At 46.8% G+C, this 18234-nt stretch overlaps 1 protein-coding gene across 1 annotated transcript; it reads left to right on the top strand.

Annotated features, from left to right (window-relative positions):
* Positions 1-7723: 7723 nt before the first annotated feature.
* On the top strand, positions 7724-17686 carry rnf224 (ring finger protein 224; the record flags this gene model as incomplete). The annotated part of the gene is made up of 2 exons (XM_079256975.1): positions 7724-7972; positions 17363-17686. 2 exons carry the CDS (start codon positions 7724-7726, stop codon positions 17684-17686), a joined length of 573 nt encoding a protein of 190 aa, XP_079113101.1.
* Between the last annotated feature and the right edge of the window lie 548 nt (positions 17687-18234).

The following is an 18234-nucleotide window of genomic DNA, read 5'->3' as shown; positions in this document are numbered from 1 at the left end:
ATTCTACATGTGTTCCTCAGGTATCTTACATGTTCTTCAGGTATTCTACATGTGTTCCTCAGATATTCTACATGTGTCCCTCAGGTATTCTACATGTGTTCCTCAGATATTCTACATGTGTTCCTCAGGTATTCTACATGTTCTTCAGGTATCCTACATGTGTTCCTCAGGTATTCTACATGTGTTCCACAGGTATTCTACATGTTCTTCAGGTATTCTGCATGTGTTCCTCAGATATTCTACATGTGTTCCTCAGATATTCTACATGTGTTCCTCAGGTATTCTACATGTGTTCCTCAGGTATCCTACATGTTCTTCAGGTATTCTACATGTGTTCCTCAGATATTCTACATGTGTTCCTCAGGTATTCTACATGTGTTCCACAGGTATTCTACATGTTCTTCAGGTATTCTACATGTGTTCCTCAGCTATTCTGCATGTGTCCCTCAGGTATTCTACATGTGTTCCTCAGGTATTCTGCATGTGTTCCTCAGGTATTCTACATGTGTTCCTCAGGTATTCTGCATGTGTCCCTCAGATATTCTACATGTGTTCCTCAGGTATTCGACATGTGTTCTTCAGATATTCTACATGTGTTCCTCAGATATTCTAAATGTGTTCCACAGATATTCCACATGTGTTCCTCAGATATTCTAAATGTGTTCCACAGATATTCCACATGTGTTCCTCAGATATTCTAAATGTGTTCCACAGATATTCTACATGTGTTCCATAGGTATTCTACATGTGTTCGACATGGATTGTACATGTGTTCCATAGGTATTCTACATGTGCTCCTCAGGTATTCTGCATGTTCTTAAGGTATTCTACATGTGTTCCTCAGGTATTCTGCATGTTCTTAAGGTATTCTACATGTGTTCCTCAGGTATTCTACATGTTTTCTTTAGGTATTCTGCATGTGTTCCTCAGGTATTCGACATGTGTCCTTTAGGTATTCTACATAAGTTTTTTCAGGTATTCTACATGTGTTCCTCAGGTATTCTTCATGTTCTTCAGGTATTCTGCATGTGTTCCTCAGATATTCTACATGTGTTCCTCAGGTATTCTACATGTGTTCCACAGGTATTCTACATGTTCTTCAGGTATTCTACATGTGTTCCTCAGATATTCTACATGTGTTCCTCAGATATTCTACATGTGTTCCTCAGGTATCCTACATGTGTTCCTCAGGTATTCTACATGTGTTCCTCAGATATTCTACATGTGTTCCTCAGGTATTCTACATGTGTTCCTCAGGTATTCTACATGTGTTCCTAAGGTATTCTACATGTGTTCCTCAGATATTCTACATGTGTTCCTCAGGTATTCTACATGTTCTTCAGGTATCCTACATGTGTTCCTCAGGTATTCTACATGTGTTCCTCAGATATTCTACATGTGTTCCTCAGGTATTCTATATGTGTTCCTCAGGTATTCTACATGTTCTTCAGGTATCCTACATGTGTTCCTCAGGTATTCTACATGTGTTCCTCAGGTATTCTACATGTGTTCCTCAGATATTCTACATGTGTTCCTCAGGTATTCTATATGTGTTCCTCAGGTATTCTACATGTGTTCCTCAGATATTCTACATGTGTTCCTCAGATATTCTACATGTGTTCCTCAGATATTCTACATGTGTTCCTCAGATATTTTACATGTGTTCCTCAGGTATTCTACGTGTTTTTAAGGTATTTTACATGTGTTCCTCAGATATTGTACGTGTTCCTCAGATATTCTACATGTGTTCCTCAGGTATTCGACATGTGTCCCTCAGGTATTCTACATGTTCCTCAGGTATTCTACATGTGTTCCACAGGTATTCTACATGTTCTTCAGGTATTCTACATGTGTTCCTCAGATATTCTACATGTGTTCCTCAGGTATTCTACATGTGTTCCTCAGATATTCTACATGTTCTTCAGGTATTCTACATGTGTTCCCCAGGTATTCTACATGTGTTCCTCAGGTATTCTACATGTTCTTCAGGTATTCTACAAGTGTTCCTCAGATATTCTACATGTGTTCCTCAGGTATTCTACATGTGTTCCTCAGATATTCTACATGTGTTCCTCAGGTATTCTACATGTGTTCCTCAGGTATTCTACATGTTCTTCAGGTATTCTACATGTGTTCCTCAAGTATTCTACATGTGTTCCTCAGGTATTCTACATGTGTTCCTCAGATATTCAACATGTGTCCCTCAGGTATTCTACATGTGTTCCTCAGGTATTCTTCATGTTCTTCAGGTATTCTGCATGTGTTCCTCAGATATTCTACATGTGTTCCTCAGGTATTCTACATGTGTTCCACAGGTATTCTACATGTTCTTCAGGTATTCTACATGTGTTCCTCAGATATTCTACATGTGTTCCTCAGGTATTCTACATGTGTTCGACATGGATTGTACATGTGTTCCATAGGTATTCTACATGTGCTCCTCAGGTATTCTGCATGTTCTTAAGGTATTCTACATGTGTTCCTCAGGTATTCTGCATGTTCTTAAGGTATTCTACATGTGTTCCTCAGGTATTCTGCATGTTCTTAAGGTATTCTACATGTGTTCCTCAGGTATTCTACATGTTTTCTTTAGGTATTCTGCATGTGTTCCTCAGGTATTCGACATGTGTTTCTCGGATATTCTACATGTTCTTAAGGTATTCTACATGTGTTCCTCAGATATTCTACATGTGTCCTTTAGGTATTCTACATAAGTTTTTTCAGGTATTCTACATGTGTTCCTCAGGTATTCTACATGTTCTTTAGGTATTCTACATGTGTTCTTTAGGTATTCTGCATGTGTTCCTCAGGTATTCTACATGTGTTCCTCAGATATTCTACATGTGTTCCTCAGGTATTCTACATGTGTTCCTCAGGTATTCTACATGTGTCCCTCAGGTATTCTACATGTTCTTCAGGTATTCTACAAGTGTTCCTCAGATATTCTACATGTGTTCCTCAGGTATTCTACATGTGTTCCTCAGGTATCTTACATGTTCTTCAGGTATTCTACATGTGTTCCTCAGATATTCTACATGTGTCCCTCAGGTATTCTACATGTGTTCCTCAGATATTCTACATGTGTTCCTCAGGTATTCTACATGTTCTTCAGGTATCCTACATGTGTTCCTCAGGTATTCTACATGTGTTCCACAGGTATTCTACATGTTCTTCAGGTATTCTGCATGTGTTCCTCAGATATTCTACATGTGTTCCTCAGATATTCTACATGTGTTCCTCAGGTATTCTACATGTGTTCCTCAGGTATCCTACATGTTCTTCAGGTATTCTACATGTGTTCCTCAGATATTCTACATGTGTTCCTCAGGTATTCTACATGTGTTCCACAGGTATTCTACATGTTCTTCAGGTATTCTACATGTGTTCCTCAGCTATTCTGCATGTGTCCCTCAGGTATTCTACATGTGTTCCTCAGGTATTCTGCATGTGTTCCTCAGGTATTCTACATGTGTTCCTCAGGTATTCTGCATGTGTCCCTCAGATATTCTACATGTGTTCCTCAGGTATTCGACATGTGTTCTTCAGATATTCTACATGTGTTCCTCAGATATTCTAAATGTGTTCCACAGATATTCCACATGTGTTCCTCAGATATTCTAAATGTGTTCCACAGATATTCCACATGTGTTCCTCAGATATTCTAAATGTGTTCCACAGATATTCTACATGTGTTCCATAGGTATTCTACATGTGTTCGACATGGATTGTACATGTGTTCCATAGGTATTCTACATGTGCTCCTCAGGTATTCTGCATGTTCTTAAGGTATTCTACATGTGTTCCTCAGGTATTCTGCATGTTCTTAAGGTATTCTACATGTGTTCCTCAGGTATTCTACATGTTTTCTTTAGGTATTCTGCATGTGTTCCTCAGGTATTCGACATGTGTCCTTTAGGTATTCTACATAAGTTTTTTCAGGTATTCTACATGTGTTCCTCAGGTATTCTTCATGTTCTTCAGGTATTCTGCATGTGTTCCTCAGATATTCTACATGTGTTCCTCAGGTATTCTACATGTGTTCCACAGGTATTCTACATGTTCTTCAGGTATTCTACATGTGTTCCTCAGATATTCTACATGTGTTCCTCAGATATTCTACATGTGTTCCTCAGATATTCTACATGTGTTCCTCAGGTATCCTACATGTGTTCCTCAGGTATTCTACATGTGTTCCTCAGATATTCTACATGTGTTCCTCAGGTATTCTACATGTGTCCCTCAGGTATTCTACATGTGTTCCTAAGGTATTCTACATGTGTTCCTCAGATATTCTACATGTGTTCCTCAGGTATTCTACATGTTCTTCAGGTATCCTACATGTGTTCCTCAGGTATTCTACATGTGTTCCTCAGGTATTCTACATGTGTTCCTCAGGTATTCTACATGTGTTCCACAGGTATTCTACATGTTCTTCAGGTATTCTACATGTGTTCCTCAGATATTCTACATGTGTTCCTCAGGTATTCTACATGTGTTCGACATGGATTGTACATGTGTTCCATAGGTATTCTACATGTGCTCCTCAGGTATTCTGCATGTTCTTAAGGTATTCTACATGTGTTCCTCAGGTATTCTGCATGTTCTTAAGGTATTCTACATGTGTTCCTCAGGTATTCTGCATGTTCTTAAGGTATTCTACATGTGTTCCTCAGGTATTCTACATGTTTTCTTTAGGTATTCTGCATGTGTTCCTCAGGTATTCGACATGTGTTTCTCGGATATTCTACATGTTCTTAAGGTATTCTACATGTGTTCCTCAGATATTCTACATGTGTCCTTTAGGTATTCTACATAAGTTTTTTCAGGTATTCTACATGTGTTCCTCAGGTATTCTACATGTTCTTTAGGTATTCTACATGTGTTCTTTAGGTATTCTGCATGTGTTCCTCAGGTATTCTACATGTGTTCCTCAGGTATTCTACATGTGTTCCTCAGGTATTCTACATGTGTTCCTCAGATATTTTACATGTGTCCCTCAGGTATTCTACATGTGTTCCTCAGGTATTCTACATGTGTTCCTCAGATATTTTACATGTGTCCCTCAGGTATTCTACATGTTCTTCAGGTATTCTACAAGTGTTCCTCAGATATTCTACATGTGTTCCTCAGGTATTCTACATGTGTTCCTCAGGTATCTTACATGTTCTTCAGGTATTCTACATGTGTTCCTCAGATATTCTACATGTGTCCCTCAGGTATTCTACATGTGTTCCTCAGATATTCTACATGTGTTCCTCAGGTATTCTACATGTTCTTCAGGTATCCTACATGTGTTCCTCAGGCATTCTACATGTGTTCCACAGGTATTCTACATGTTCTTCAGGTATTCTGCATGTGTTCCTCAGATATTCTACATGTGTTCCTCAGATATTCTACATGTGTTCCTCAGGTATTCTACATGGGTTCCTCAGGTATCCTACATGTTCTTCAGGTATTCTACATGTGTTCCTCAGATATTCTACATGTGTTCCTCAGGTATTCTACATGTGTTCCACAGGTATTCTACATGTTCTTCAGGTATTCTACATGTGTTCCTCAGCTATTCTGCATGTGTCCCTCAGGTATTCTACATGTGTTCCTCAGGTATTCTGCATGTGTTCCTCAGGTATTCTACATGTGTTCCTCAGGTATTCTGCATGTGTCCCTCAGATATTCTACATGTGTTCCTCAGGTATTCTACATGTGTTCCTCAGGTATTCTGCATGTGTCCCTCAGATATTCTACATGTGTTCCTCAGGTATTCGACATGTGTTCTTCAGATATTCTACATGTGTTCCTCAGATATTCTAAATGTGTTCCACAGATATTCCACATGTGTTCCTCAGATATTCTAAATGTGTTCCACAGATATTCCACATGTGTTCCTCAGATATTCTAAATGTGTTCCACAGATATTCTACATGTGTTCCATAGGTATTCTACATGTGTTCGACATGGATTGTACATGTGTTCCATAGGTATTCTACATGTGTTCCTCAGGTATTCTGCATGTTCTTAAGGTATTCTACATGTGTTCCTCAGGTATTCTGCATGTTCTTAAGGTATTCTACATGTGTTTCTCAGGTATTCTACATGTTTTCTTTAGGTATTCTGCATGTGTTCCTCAGGTATTCGACATGTGTCCTTTAGGTATTCTACATAAGTTTTTTCAGGTATTCTACATGTGTTCCTCAGGTATTCTACATGTTCTTTAGGTATTCTACATGTGTTCTTTAGGTATTCTGCATGTGTTCCTCAGGTATTCTACATGTGTTCCTCAGGTATTCTACATGTGTTCCTCAGGTATTCTGCATGTGTTCCTCAGGTATTCTACATGTGTTCCTCAGGTATTCTGCATGTGTCCCTCAGATATTCTACATGTGTTCCTCAGGTATTCGACATGTGTTCTTCAGATATTCTACATGTGTTCCTCAGATATTCTACATGTGTTCCACAGATATTCCACATGTGTTCCTCAGATATTCTAAATGTGTTCCACAGATATTCCACATGTGTTCCTCAGATATTCTAAATGTGTTCCACAGATATTCTACATGTGTTCCATAGGTATTCTACATGTGTTCGACATGGATTGTACATGTGTTCCATAGGTATTCTACATGTGTTCCTCAGGTATTCTGCATGTTCTTAAGGTATTCTACATGTGTTCCTCAGGTATTCTGCATGTTCTTAAGGTATTCTACATGTGTTCCTCAGGTATTCTACATGTTTTCTTTAGGTATTCTGCATGTGTTCCTCAGGTATTCGACATGTGTCCTTTAGGTATTCTACATAAGTTTTTTCAGGTATTCTACATGTGTTCCTCAGGTATTCTACATGTTCTTTAGGTATTCTACATGTGTTCTTTAGGTATTCTGCATGTGTTCCTCAGGTATTCTACATGTGTTCCTCAGGTATTCTACATGTGTTCCTCAGGTATTCTACATGTGTTCCTCAGATATTTTACATGTGTCCCTCAGGTATTCTACATGTGTTCCTCAGATATTTTACATGTGTCCCTCAGGTATTCTACATGTGTCCCTCAGGTATTCTACATGTGTTCCTCAGGTATTCTACATGTGTTCCTCAGATATTCTACATGTGTTCCTCAGGTATTCTACATGTGTTCCTCAGGTATTCTACATGTGTTCCTCAGATATTTTACATGTGTCCCTCAGGTATTCTACATGTGTTCCTCAGATATTTTACATGTGTCCCTCAGGTATTCTACATGTGTTCCTCAGATATTTTACATGTGTCCCTCAGGTATTCTACATGTGTCCCTCAGATATTTTACATGTGTCCCTCAGGTATTCTACATGTGTTCCTCAGATATTTTACATGTGTCCCTCAGGTATTCTACATGTGTTCCTCAGATATTCTACATGTGTTCTTTAGGTATTCTGCATGTGTTCCTCAGCTCCTTTCAGGTCTTTTTCCGGGAATTTTTGTGGTGTTATTCAGAACCAGGGAATGAAAGCGGCTAATCCTTTTCCACTGCAACTAGTTATTTAGACTATCATTGGTATTATTATTTTGCTATTTGAATCAATCTGCCCATCGCTAGTTCAGAATAGGGTTTGCTGGCTATCTGACAGTTCTGAAGGTTTTCTGTCAGCTTTCCAGTATGGTTCAGCTCCCATCTGGCCCTAGTCAAACTACCATGTGGTCCCAGTAACTTGAAGACTGAACATAACTTCTCTTCTCTTCCAGTCAGAGGAAAATGTCACATGACAGAAGAAAAGATGCGGGAGAGGAGGCAGAGGAAGAAGAGGTTACCTGTCAGCCTCTCCCTCCTCCCCACTCCTCTGCTACCATGGAGAAAGTGATGTCACTGAGGAGGCAGGACCTGGTGTGCATTGTGTGCTTTGGCAGCTATGACCTTGTAACCCGGTTGCCACGGCGACTGCACTGCGGCCATGCTTTCTGCCAGGCATGTCTGAGGAGACTGGATACAGTCATTAATGAACAGGTGATCTCTGACATAATCAACTTACCTGAGGTTTTCCTCACATTGAATTGTTGGCAGCTTAAGTTCACCAAAACCAGCTCAGGTAAAATAGCTCAAGTGTAGCAGATCCAGGTGTTGCAGCAGGAAACAGGTGTAGCAGTAGTAACAGGTGTAGCAGGTACAGGTGTCACAGCAGTAACAGGTGTAGCAGTAGTAACAGGTGTAGCAGGTACAGGTGTAGCAGCAGTAACAGGTGTAGCAGGTACGGGTGTCACAGCAGTAACAGGTGTAGCAGGTACAGGTGTAGCAGCAGTAACAGGTGTAGCAGGTACAGGTGTAGCAGGTACAGGTGTAGCAGCAGTAACAGGTGTAGCAGCAGTAACAGGTGTAGCAGGTACAGGTGTCACAGCAGTAACAGGTGTAGCAGCAGTAACAGGTGTAGCAGGTACAGGTGGCACAGCAGTAACAGGTGTAGCAGTAGTAACAGGTGTAGCAGGTACAGGTGGCACAGCAGTAACAGGTGTAGCAGTAGTAACAGGTGTAGCAGGTACAGGTGTCGCAGCAGGAACAGGTGTAGCAGTAGTAACAGGTGTAGCAGGTACAGGTGTCGCAGCAGTAACAGATGTAGCAGGTACAGGTGTAGCAGTAGTAACAGGTGTAGCAGGTACGGGTGTCACAGCAGTAACAGGTGTAGCAGATCCAGGTGTTGCAGCAGGAAACAGGTGTAGCAGTAGTAACAGGTGTAGCAGGTACAGGTGTCACAGCAGTAACAGGTGTAGCAGTAGTAACAGGTGTAGCAGGTACAGGTGTAGCAGCAGTAACAGGTGTAGCAGGTACGGGTGTCACAGCAGTAACAGGTGTAGCAGGTACAGGTGTAGCAGCAGTAACAGGTGTAGCAGGTACAGGTGTAGCAGCAGTAACAGGTGTAGCAGCAGTAACAGGTGTAGCAGGTACAGGTGTCACAGCAGTAACAGGTGTAGCAGCAGTAACAGGTGTAGCAGGTACAGGTGTCACAGCAGTAACAGGTGTAGCAGTAGTAACAGGTGTAGCAGGTACAGGTGGCACAGCAGTAACAGGTGTAGCAGTAGTAACAGGTGTAGCAGGTACAGGTGTCGCAGCAGTAACAGGTGTAGCAGTAGTAACAGGTGTAGCAGGTACAGGTGTCGCAGCAGTAACAGATGTAGCAGCAGTAACAGGTGTAGCAGGTACAGGTGTAGCAGTAGTAACAGGTGTAGCAGGTACAGGTGTCGCAGCAGTAACAGGTGTAGCAGGTACAGGTGTCGCAGCAGTAACAGGTGTAGCAGGTACAGGTGTAGCAGCAGTAACAGGTGTCACAGCAGTAACAGGTGTAGCAGCAGTAACAGGTGTAGCAGGTACAGGTGTAGCAGCAGTACCAGGTGTAGCAGCAGTAACAGGTGTAGCAGGTACAGGTGTAGCAGCAGTAACAGGTGTAGCAGGTACAGGTGTAGCAGCAGTAACAGGTGTAGCAGGTACAGGTGTAGCAGCAGTACCAGGTGTAGCAGGTACAGGTGTCGCAGCAGTAACAGGTGTAGCAGTAGTAACAGGTGTAGCAGGTACAGGTGTCGCAGCAGTAACAGATGTAGCAGCAGTAACAGGTGTAGCAGGTACAGGTGTAGCAGTAGTAACAGGTGTAGCAGGTACAGGTGTCGCAGCAGTAACAGGTGTAGCAGGTACAGGTGTCGCAGCAGTAACAGGTGTAGCAGGTACAGGTGTAGCAGCAGTAACAGGTGTCACAGCAGTAACAGGTGTAGCAGCAGTAACAGGTGTAGCAGGTACAGGTGTAGCAGCAGTACCAGGTGTAGCAGCAGTAACAGGTGTAGCAGGTACAGGTGTAGCAGCAGTAACAGGTGTAGCAGGTACAGGTGTAGCAGCAGTAACAGGTGTAGCAGGTACAGGTGTAGCAGCAGTAACAGGTGTAGCAGGTACAGGTGTAGCAGCAGTAACAGGTGTAGCAGCAGTAACAGGTGTAGCAGGTACAGGTGTAGCAGCAGTAACAGGTGTAGCAGCAGTAACAGGTGTAGCAGTAGTAACAGGTGTAGCAGGTACAGGTGTCGCAGCAGTAACAGGTGTAGCAGCAGTAACAGGTGTAGCAGGTACAGGTGTAGCAGCAGTAACAGGTGTAGCAGTAGTAACAGGTGTAGCAGGTACAGGTGTCGCAGCAGTAACAGGTGTAGCAGCAGTAACAGGTGTAGCAGGTACAGGTGTAGCAGCAGTAACAGGTGTAGCAGGTACAGGTGTCGCAGCAGTAACAGGTGTAGCAGTAGTAACAGGTGTAGCAGGTACAGGTGTCGCAGCAGTAACAGGTGTAGCAGTAGTAAATGGTGTAGCAGGTACAGGTGTCGCAGCAGTAACAGGTGTAGCAGGTACAGGTGTAGCAGCAGTACCAGGTGTAGCAGCAGTACCAGGTGTCACAGCAGTAACAGGTGTAGCAGCAGTAACAGGTGTAGCAGGTACAGGTGTAGCAGCAGTACCAGGTGTAGCAGCAGTAACAGGTGTAGCAGGTACAGGTGTAGCAGCAGTACCAGGTGTCACAGCAGTAACAGGTGTAGCAGCAGTAACAGGTGTAGCAGCAGTAACAGGTGTAGCAGGTACGGGTGTCACAGCATTACCAGGTGTAGCAGTAGTAACAGGTGTAGCAGGTACGGGTGTAGCAGCAGTAACAGGTGTAGCAGGTACAGGTGTAGCAGCAGTAACAGGTGTAGCAGTAGTAACAGGTGTAGCAGGTACGGGTGTCACAGCAGTACGAGGTGTAGCAGTAGTAACAGGTGTAGCAGCAGTAACAGGTGTAGCAGGTACAGGTGTAGCAGCAGTAACAGGTGTAGCAGGTACAGGTGTAGCAGCAGTAACAGGTGTAGCAGGTACGGGTGTCACAGCAGTAACAGGTGTAGCAGGTACGGGTGTCACAGCAGTACCAGGTGTAGCAGTAGTAACAGGTGTAGCAGGTACGGGTGTCACAGCAGTACCAGGTGTAGCAGCAGGTACAGGTGTAGCAGGTACGGGTGTCACAGCAGTACCAGGTGTAGCAGGTACAGGTGTAGCAGCAGTAACAGGTGTAGCAGCAGTAACAGGTGTAGTAGATACAGGTGTCGCATCAGTAACAGGTGTAGCAGCAGTTACAGGTGTAGCAGCAGTAACAGGTGTAGCAGGTACAGGTGTAGCAGTAGTAACAGGTGTAGCAGGTACAGGTGTAGCAGCAGTAACAGGTGTAGCAGGTACGGGTGTCACAGCAGTAACAGGTGTAGCAGGTACAGGTGTAGCAGCAGTAACAGGTGTAGCAGGTACAGGTGTAGCAGCAGTAACAGGTGTAGCAGCAGTAACAGGTGTCACAGCAGTAACAGGTGTAGCAGCAGTAACAGGTGTAGCAGGTACAGGTGTCACAGCAGTAACAGGTGTAGCAGTAGTAACAGGTGTAGCAGGTACAGGTGGCACAGCAGTAACAGGTGTAGCAGTAGTAACAGGTGTAGCAGGTACAGGTGTCGCAGCAGTAACAGGTGTAGCAGTAGTAACAGGTGTAGCAGGTACAGGTGTCGCAGCAGTAACAGATGTAGCAGCAGTAACAGGTGTAGCAGGTACAGGTGTAGCAGTAGTAACAGGTGTAGCAGGTACAGGTGTCGCAGCAGTAACAGGTGTAGCAGGTACAGGTGTCGCAGCAGTAACAGGTGTAGCAGGTACAGGTGTAGCAGCAGTACCAGGTGTCACAGCAGTAACAGGTGTAGCAGCAGTAACAGGTGTAGCAGGTACAGGTGTAGCAGCAGTACCAGGTGTAGCAGCAGTAACAGGTGTAGCAGGTACAGGTGTAGCAGCAGTAACAGGTGTAGCAGGTACAGGTGTAGCAGCAGTAACAGGTGTAGCAGGTACAGGTGTAGCAGCAGTACCAGGTGTAGCAGGTACAGGTGTCGCAGCAGTAACAGGTGTAGCAGTAGTAACAGGTGTAGCAGGTACAGGTGTCGCAGCAGTAACAGATGTAGCAGCAGTAACAGGTGTAGCAGGTACAGGTGTAGCAGTAGTAACAGGTGTAGCAGGTACAGGTGTCGCAGCAGTAACAGGTGTAGCAGGTACAGGTGTCGCAGCAGTAACAGGTGTAGCAGGTACAGGTGTAGCAGCAGTACCAGGTGTCACAGCAGTAACAGGTGTAGCAGCAGTAACAGGTGTAGCAGGTACAGGTGTAGCAGCAGTACCAGGTGTAGCAGCAGTAACAGGTGTAGCAGGTACAGGTGTAGCAGCAGTAACAGGTGTAGCAGGTACAGGTGTAGCAGCAGTAACAGGTGTAGCAGGTACAGGTGTAGCAGCAGTACCAGGTGTAGCAGGTACAGGTGTAGCAGCAGTAACAGGTGTAGCAGCAGTAACAGGTGTAGCAGGTACAGGTGTAGCAGCAGTAACAGGTGTAGCAGCAGTAACAGGTGTAGCAGTAGTAACAGGTGTAGCAGGTACAGGTGTCGCAGCAGTAACAGGTGTAGCAGCAGTAACAGGTGTAGCAGGTACAGGTGTAGCAGCAGTAACAGGTGTAGCAGGTACAGGTGTCGCAGCAGTAACAGGTGTAGCAGCAGTAACAGGTGTAGCAGGTACAGGTGTAGCAGCAGTAACAGGTGTAGCAGGTACAGGTGTCGCAGCAGTAACAGGTGTAGCAGTAGTAACAGGTGTAGCAGGTACAGGTGTCGCAGCAGTAACAGGTGTAGCAGTAGTAACAGGTGTAGCAGGTACAGGTGTCGCAGCAGTAACAGGTGTAGCAGGTACAGGTGTAGCAGCAGTACCAGGTGTAGCAGCAGTACCAGGTGTCACAGCAGTAACAGGTGTAGCAGCAGTAACAGGTGTAGCAGGTACAGGTGTAGCAGCAGTAACAGGTGTAGCAGGTACAGGTGTAGCAGCAGTACCAGGTGTAGCAGCAGTAACAGGTGTAGCAGGTACAGGTGTAGCAGCAGTACCAGGTGTCACAGCAGTAACAGGTGTAGCAGCAGTAACAGGTGTAGCAGGTACGGGTGTCACAGCATTACCAGGTGTAGCAGTAGTAACAGGTGTAGCAGGTACGGGTGTAGCAGCAGTAACAGGTGTAGCAGGTACAGGTGTAGCAGCAGTAACAGGTGTAGCAGTAGTAACAGGTGTAGCAGGTACGGGTGTCACAGCAGTACGAGGTGTAGCAGTAGTAACAGGTGTAGCAGCAGTAACAGGTGTAGCAGGTACAGGTGTAGCAGCAGTAACAGGTGTAGCAGGTACAGGTGTAGCAGCAGTACCAGGTGTAGCAGGTACGGGTGTCACAGCAGTAACAGGTGTAGCAGGTACGGGTGTCACAGCAGTACCAGGTGTAGCAGTAGTAACAGGTGTAGCAGGTACGGGTGTCACAGCAGTACCAGGTGTAGCAGCAGGTACAGGTGTAGCAGGTACGGGTGTCACAGCAGTACCAGGTGTAGCAGGTACAGGTGTAGCAGCAGTAACAGGTGTAGCAGCAGTAACAGGTGTAGTAGATACAGGTGTCGCATCAGTAACAGGTGTAGCAGCAGTTACAGGTGTAGCAGCAGTAACAGGTGTAGCAGGTACAGGTGTAGCAGCAGTAACAGGTGTAGCAGGTACGGGTGTCGCAGCAGTACCAGGTGTAGCAGGTACAGGTGTAGCAGCAGTAACAGGTGTAGCAGCAGTTACAGGTGTAGCAGGTACAGGTGTAGCAGCAGTAACAGGTGTAGCAGCAGTAACAGGTGTAGTAGATACAGGTGTCGCAGCAGTACCAGGTGTAGCAGCAGTACCAGGTGTAGCAGGTACAGGTGTCGCAGCAGTACCAGGTGTAGCAGGTACAGGTGTAGCAGCAGTAACAGGTGTAGCAGCAGTTACAGGTGTAGCAGGTACAGGTGTAGCAGCAGTAACAGGTGTAGCAGCAGTAACAGGTGTAGTAGATACAGGTGTCGCAGCAGTACCAGGTGTAGCAGCAGTAACAGGTGTAGCAGGTACGGGTGTCACAGCAGTACCAGGTGTAGCAGGTACAGGTGTAGCAGCAGTAACAGGTGTAGCAGCAGTAACAGGTGTAGTAGATACAGGTGTCGCAGCAGTAACAGGTGTAGCAGTAGTAACAGGTGTAGCAGGTACAGGTGTAGCAGCAGTAACAGGTGTAGCAGGTACAGGTGTCGCAGCAGTTTTGGCTTTAGCAGATCCAGGTGTCACAGTAGTTTCAGGTGTAGCAGATCCAGGTGGAGCAGGTGATCTCTGACATAATCAACTTACCTGAGGTTTTCCTCCCATTGAATTTTTGAAGAAGAAGAAGAAATTTTATTTATATAGCACCTTTCACAGAAATAAAATCACAAAGTGCTTCACAGAGTGCAAAGGGGAACAGCAACAACACAAAAATAAACAAATGTACATTTGAAAAATCTGTATCTGTAGAAGACAGTCAACTAAAAGCTTGTCTAAATAAATACGTCTTCAGCTGCTTTTTGAAAGAATCAACAGTTTCAATCTCACGGAGGGAAAAAGGCAGGGCATTCCACAGTTTTGGAGCAACTGCCTGAAAGGACAAATCACCTCTGGTTTTAAAGCGGGTCTTTGGGACCATTTGACAGCTTAAGTTCACCAATACCAGTTCAGGTAAAAGTGTAGCAGATCCAGGTAGCAGCAGGTCCAGGTGTTGCAGGTCCAGGTGTATCAGCAGATCCAGGTGTCGCAGCAGTAACAGGTGTAGCAGCAGGTACAGGTGTAGCAGGTACAGGTGTAGCAGGTACAGGTGTAGCAGCAGTAACAGGTGTAGCAGGTCCAGGTGTCGCAGCAGTTTTGGCTTTAGCAGATCCAGGTGTCGCAGCAGATCCAGGTGTAGCAGCAGATCCAGGTGTAGCAGGTCCACGTGTAGCAGGTCCCCGTGTAGCAGGTCCAGGTGTATCAGCAGATCCAGGTGTAGCAGGTCCACGTGTAGCAGGTCCCCGTGTAGCAGGTCCAGGTGTATCAGCAGATCCAGGTGTCATAGTAGTTTCAGGTGTAGCAGATCCAGGTGTCGCAGCAGTTTCGGGTGTAGCAGATCCAGGTGTATCAGCAGATCCAGGTGTAGCAGGTCCAGCTGTAGCAGGTCCAGCTGTAGCAGGTCCAGGTGTATCAGCAGATCCAGGTGTAGCAGGTCCAGGTGTAGCAGGTCCAGCTGTAGCAGGTCCAGGTGTAGCAGATCCAGGTGTAGCAGGTCCAGGTGTAGCAGATCCAGGTGTAGCAGGTCCAGCTGTAGCAGGTCCAGGTGTAGCAGGTCCAGCTGTAGCAGGTCCAGGTGTAGCAGATCCAGGTGTAGCAGGTCCAGGTGTAGCAGGTCCAGGTGTAGCAGGTCCAGGTGTAGCAGGTCCAGGTGTATCAGCAGATCCAGGTGTAGCAGGTCCAGGTGTAGCAGGTCCAGCTGTAGCAGGTCCAGGTGTAGCAGATCCAGGTGTAGCAGGTCCAGGTGTAGCAGATCCAGGTGTAGCAGGTCCAGCTGTAGCAGGTCCAGGTGTAGCAGGTCCAGCTGTAGCAGGTCCAGGTGTAGCAGATCCAGGTGTAGCAGGTCCAGGTGTAGCAGGTCCAGGTGTAGCAGGTCCAGGTGTTGCAGGTCCAGGTGTTGCAGGTCCAGGTGTAGCAGATCCAGGTGTAGCAGGTCCAGGTGTAGCAGATCCAGGTGTAGCAGGTCCAGGTGTAGCAGATCCAGGTGTAGCAGGTCCAGGTGTAGCAGATCCAGGTGTAGCAGGTCCAGGTGTAGCAGATCCAGGTGTAGCAGGTCCAGGTGTAGCAGATCCAGGTGTTGCAGGTCCAGCTGTAGCAGGTCCAGGTGTTGCAGGTCCAGCTGTAGCAGGTCCAGGTGTAGCAGATCCAGGTGTAGCAGGTCCAGGTGTAGCAGGTCCAGGTGTAGCAGGTCCAGGTGTTGCAGGTCCAGGTATAGCAGGTCCAGGTGTAGCAGGTCCCCGTGTAGCAGGTCCAGCTGTAGCAGGTCCAGGTGTAGCAGGTCCAGGTGTAGCAGCAGATCCAGGTGTAGCAGCAGATCAGGTGTAGCAGCAGGTCCAGGTGCAGCAGGTCCAGGTGTAGCAGCAGATCCAGGTGTAGCAGCAGATCCAGGTGTAGCAGCAGGTCCAGGTGTAGCAGCAGATCAGGTGTAGCAGGTCCAGGTGTAGCAGGTCCACGTGTAGCAGGTCCAGCTGTAGCAGGTCCAGCTGTAGCAGGTCCAGGTGTAGCAGGTCCAGCTGTAGCAGGTCCAGGTGTTGCAGGTCCAGGTGTAGCAGGTCCAGGTGTAGCAGGTCCAGGTGTAGCAGGTCCAGCTGTAGCAGGTCCAGGTGTAGCAGGTCCAGGTGTAGCAGATCCAGCTGTAGCAGGTCCAGGTGTTGCAGGTCCAGGTATAGCAGGTCCAGGTGTAGCAGGTCCAGGTGTAGCAGATCCAGCTGTAGCAGGTCCAGGTGTTGCAGGTCCAGGTATAGCAGGTCCAGGTGTAGCAGGTCCAGGTGTTGCAGGTCCAGGTGTTGCAGGTCCAGGTGTAGCAGGTCCAGGTGTTGCAGGTCCAGGTGTTGCAGGTCCAGGTGTAGCAGGTCCAGGTGTTGCAGGTCCAGCTGTAGCAGGTCCAGGTGTTGCAGGTCCAGGTGTAGCAGATCCAGCTGTAGCAGGTCCAGGTGTAGCAGGTCCAGCTGTAGCAGGTCCAGGTGTTGCAGGTCCAGGTGTAGCAAGTCCAGGTGTAGCAGGTCCAGGTGTAGCAGGTCCAGGTGTAGCAAGTCCAGGTGTAGCAGGTCCAGGTGTTGCAGGTCCAGGTGTTGCAGGTCCAGGTGTAGCAGGTCCAGGTGTTGCAGGTCCAGGTGTAGCAGGTCCAGGTGTAGCAAGTCCAGGTGTAGCAGGTCCAGGTGTTGCAGGTCCAGGTGTAGCAGGTCCAGGTGTTGCAGGTCCAGGTGTAGCAGATCCAGCTGTAGCAGGTCCAGGTGTAGCAGGTCCAGCTGTAGCAGGTCCAGGTGTTGCAGGTCCAGGTGTAGCAAGTCCAGGTGTAGCAGGTCCAGGTGTAGCAGGTCCAGGTGTAGCAGGTCCAGGTGTAGCAAGTCCAGGTGTAGCAGGTCCAGGTGTTGCAGGTCCAGGTGTAGCAGGTCCAGGTGTAGCAGGTCCAGGTGTAGCAGATCCAGGTGTAGCAGGTCCAGGTGTAGCAGGTCCAGGTGTAGCAGGTCCAGGTGTAGCAGGTCCAGCTGTAGCAGGTCCAGGTGTTGCAGGTCCAGGTGTAGCAAGTCCAGGTGTAGCAGGTCCAGGTGTAGCAGGTCCAGGTGTAGCAGGTCCAGGTGTTGCAGGTCCAGGTGTTGCAGGTCCAGGTGTAGCAGGTCCAGGTGTAGCAGGTCCAGGTGTAGCAGATCCAGGTGTAGCAGGTCCAGGTGTAGCAGGTCCAGGTGTAGCAGCAGTTGGACACCTGAAGTGATGGCTGTCTTCACTACGCCACAGGTGTGGATCCCATGTCCTCAGTGTCGACAGAACACGCCCCGGCCCAGAGGAGGCGCAGCAGGTCTGGACCTAGATTTGGCCTCCTTTCTGGGAGTCAAAGCCCAGCAGACCTGCACCTCCTCCTGTTCCTCGTCATCTTGGAGCTCCAGTCGCAGGGAAGGAGCGACAGCCCAGGATGGCAAGCTGTGGCTCTCTAAGGAGGTTGCAGAGGAAGACTGGTCACATGGGGGTTTGGCCGAGCCGCGCTTCCATCGCTATGGCAACTGCTGCCCACCCCTGTCCTATTGGCTGTGCTGCTTGTTCTGCCGTCCAGGGCGGGGTTAACAGAGCGGCACCAGGATGGACCAATGACTGTGTTTCAGCGCTCACATTGAGACATAACCGTGGGAAGGGAGTAAACAAACAAATTAAAATTAAAAAGCCTAAAGCTTTCTGGAAGGACCTGCGTCCAACTGGACAGTCCACCAGCACCTTCCTACCATGTCCTCTACTGTCTGATTTCCTGCTTGTGTTGTTCTCACTCTGATGTAAGTCGCTTTGGATAAAAGTGTCTCAATGACTAAAATAGAATAGAATATTGTTCCAGGAAGTCTTTATGCTGTAATGCTGAAGTCAAAGTTTCAGAACAAAACAGAGGAACATTTCTGAACCAGATCCGAACTGGTCTGAACTGGATTTAAACCAGATCTGAACCAGGTCTGAACTGGTCTGAACTGGATTTAAACCAGATCTGGGTTTAAATGGATTTAAACCAGATCTGAACCAGGTCTGAACTGGTTCTCGACTGGATTTAAACCAGATCTGAACCAGGTCTGAACTGGATTTAAACCAGATCTGAACCAGGTCTGAACTGGTTCTCGACTGGATTTAAA

The sequence above is a fragment of the Telmatherina bonti genome (assembly GCF_933228915.1).
Source record: "Telmatherina bonti genome assembly, chromosome: 17".
Classification (NCBI taxonomy): Eukaryota; Metazoa; Chordata; class Actinopteri; order Atheriniformes; family Telmatherinidae; genus Telmatherina; species Telmatherina bonti.
Note: the sequence above shows the minus strand (reverse complement) of the source record. Positions and strands in the feature narration are given on the sequence as shown.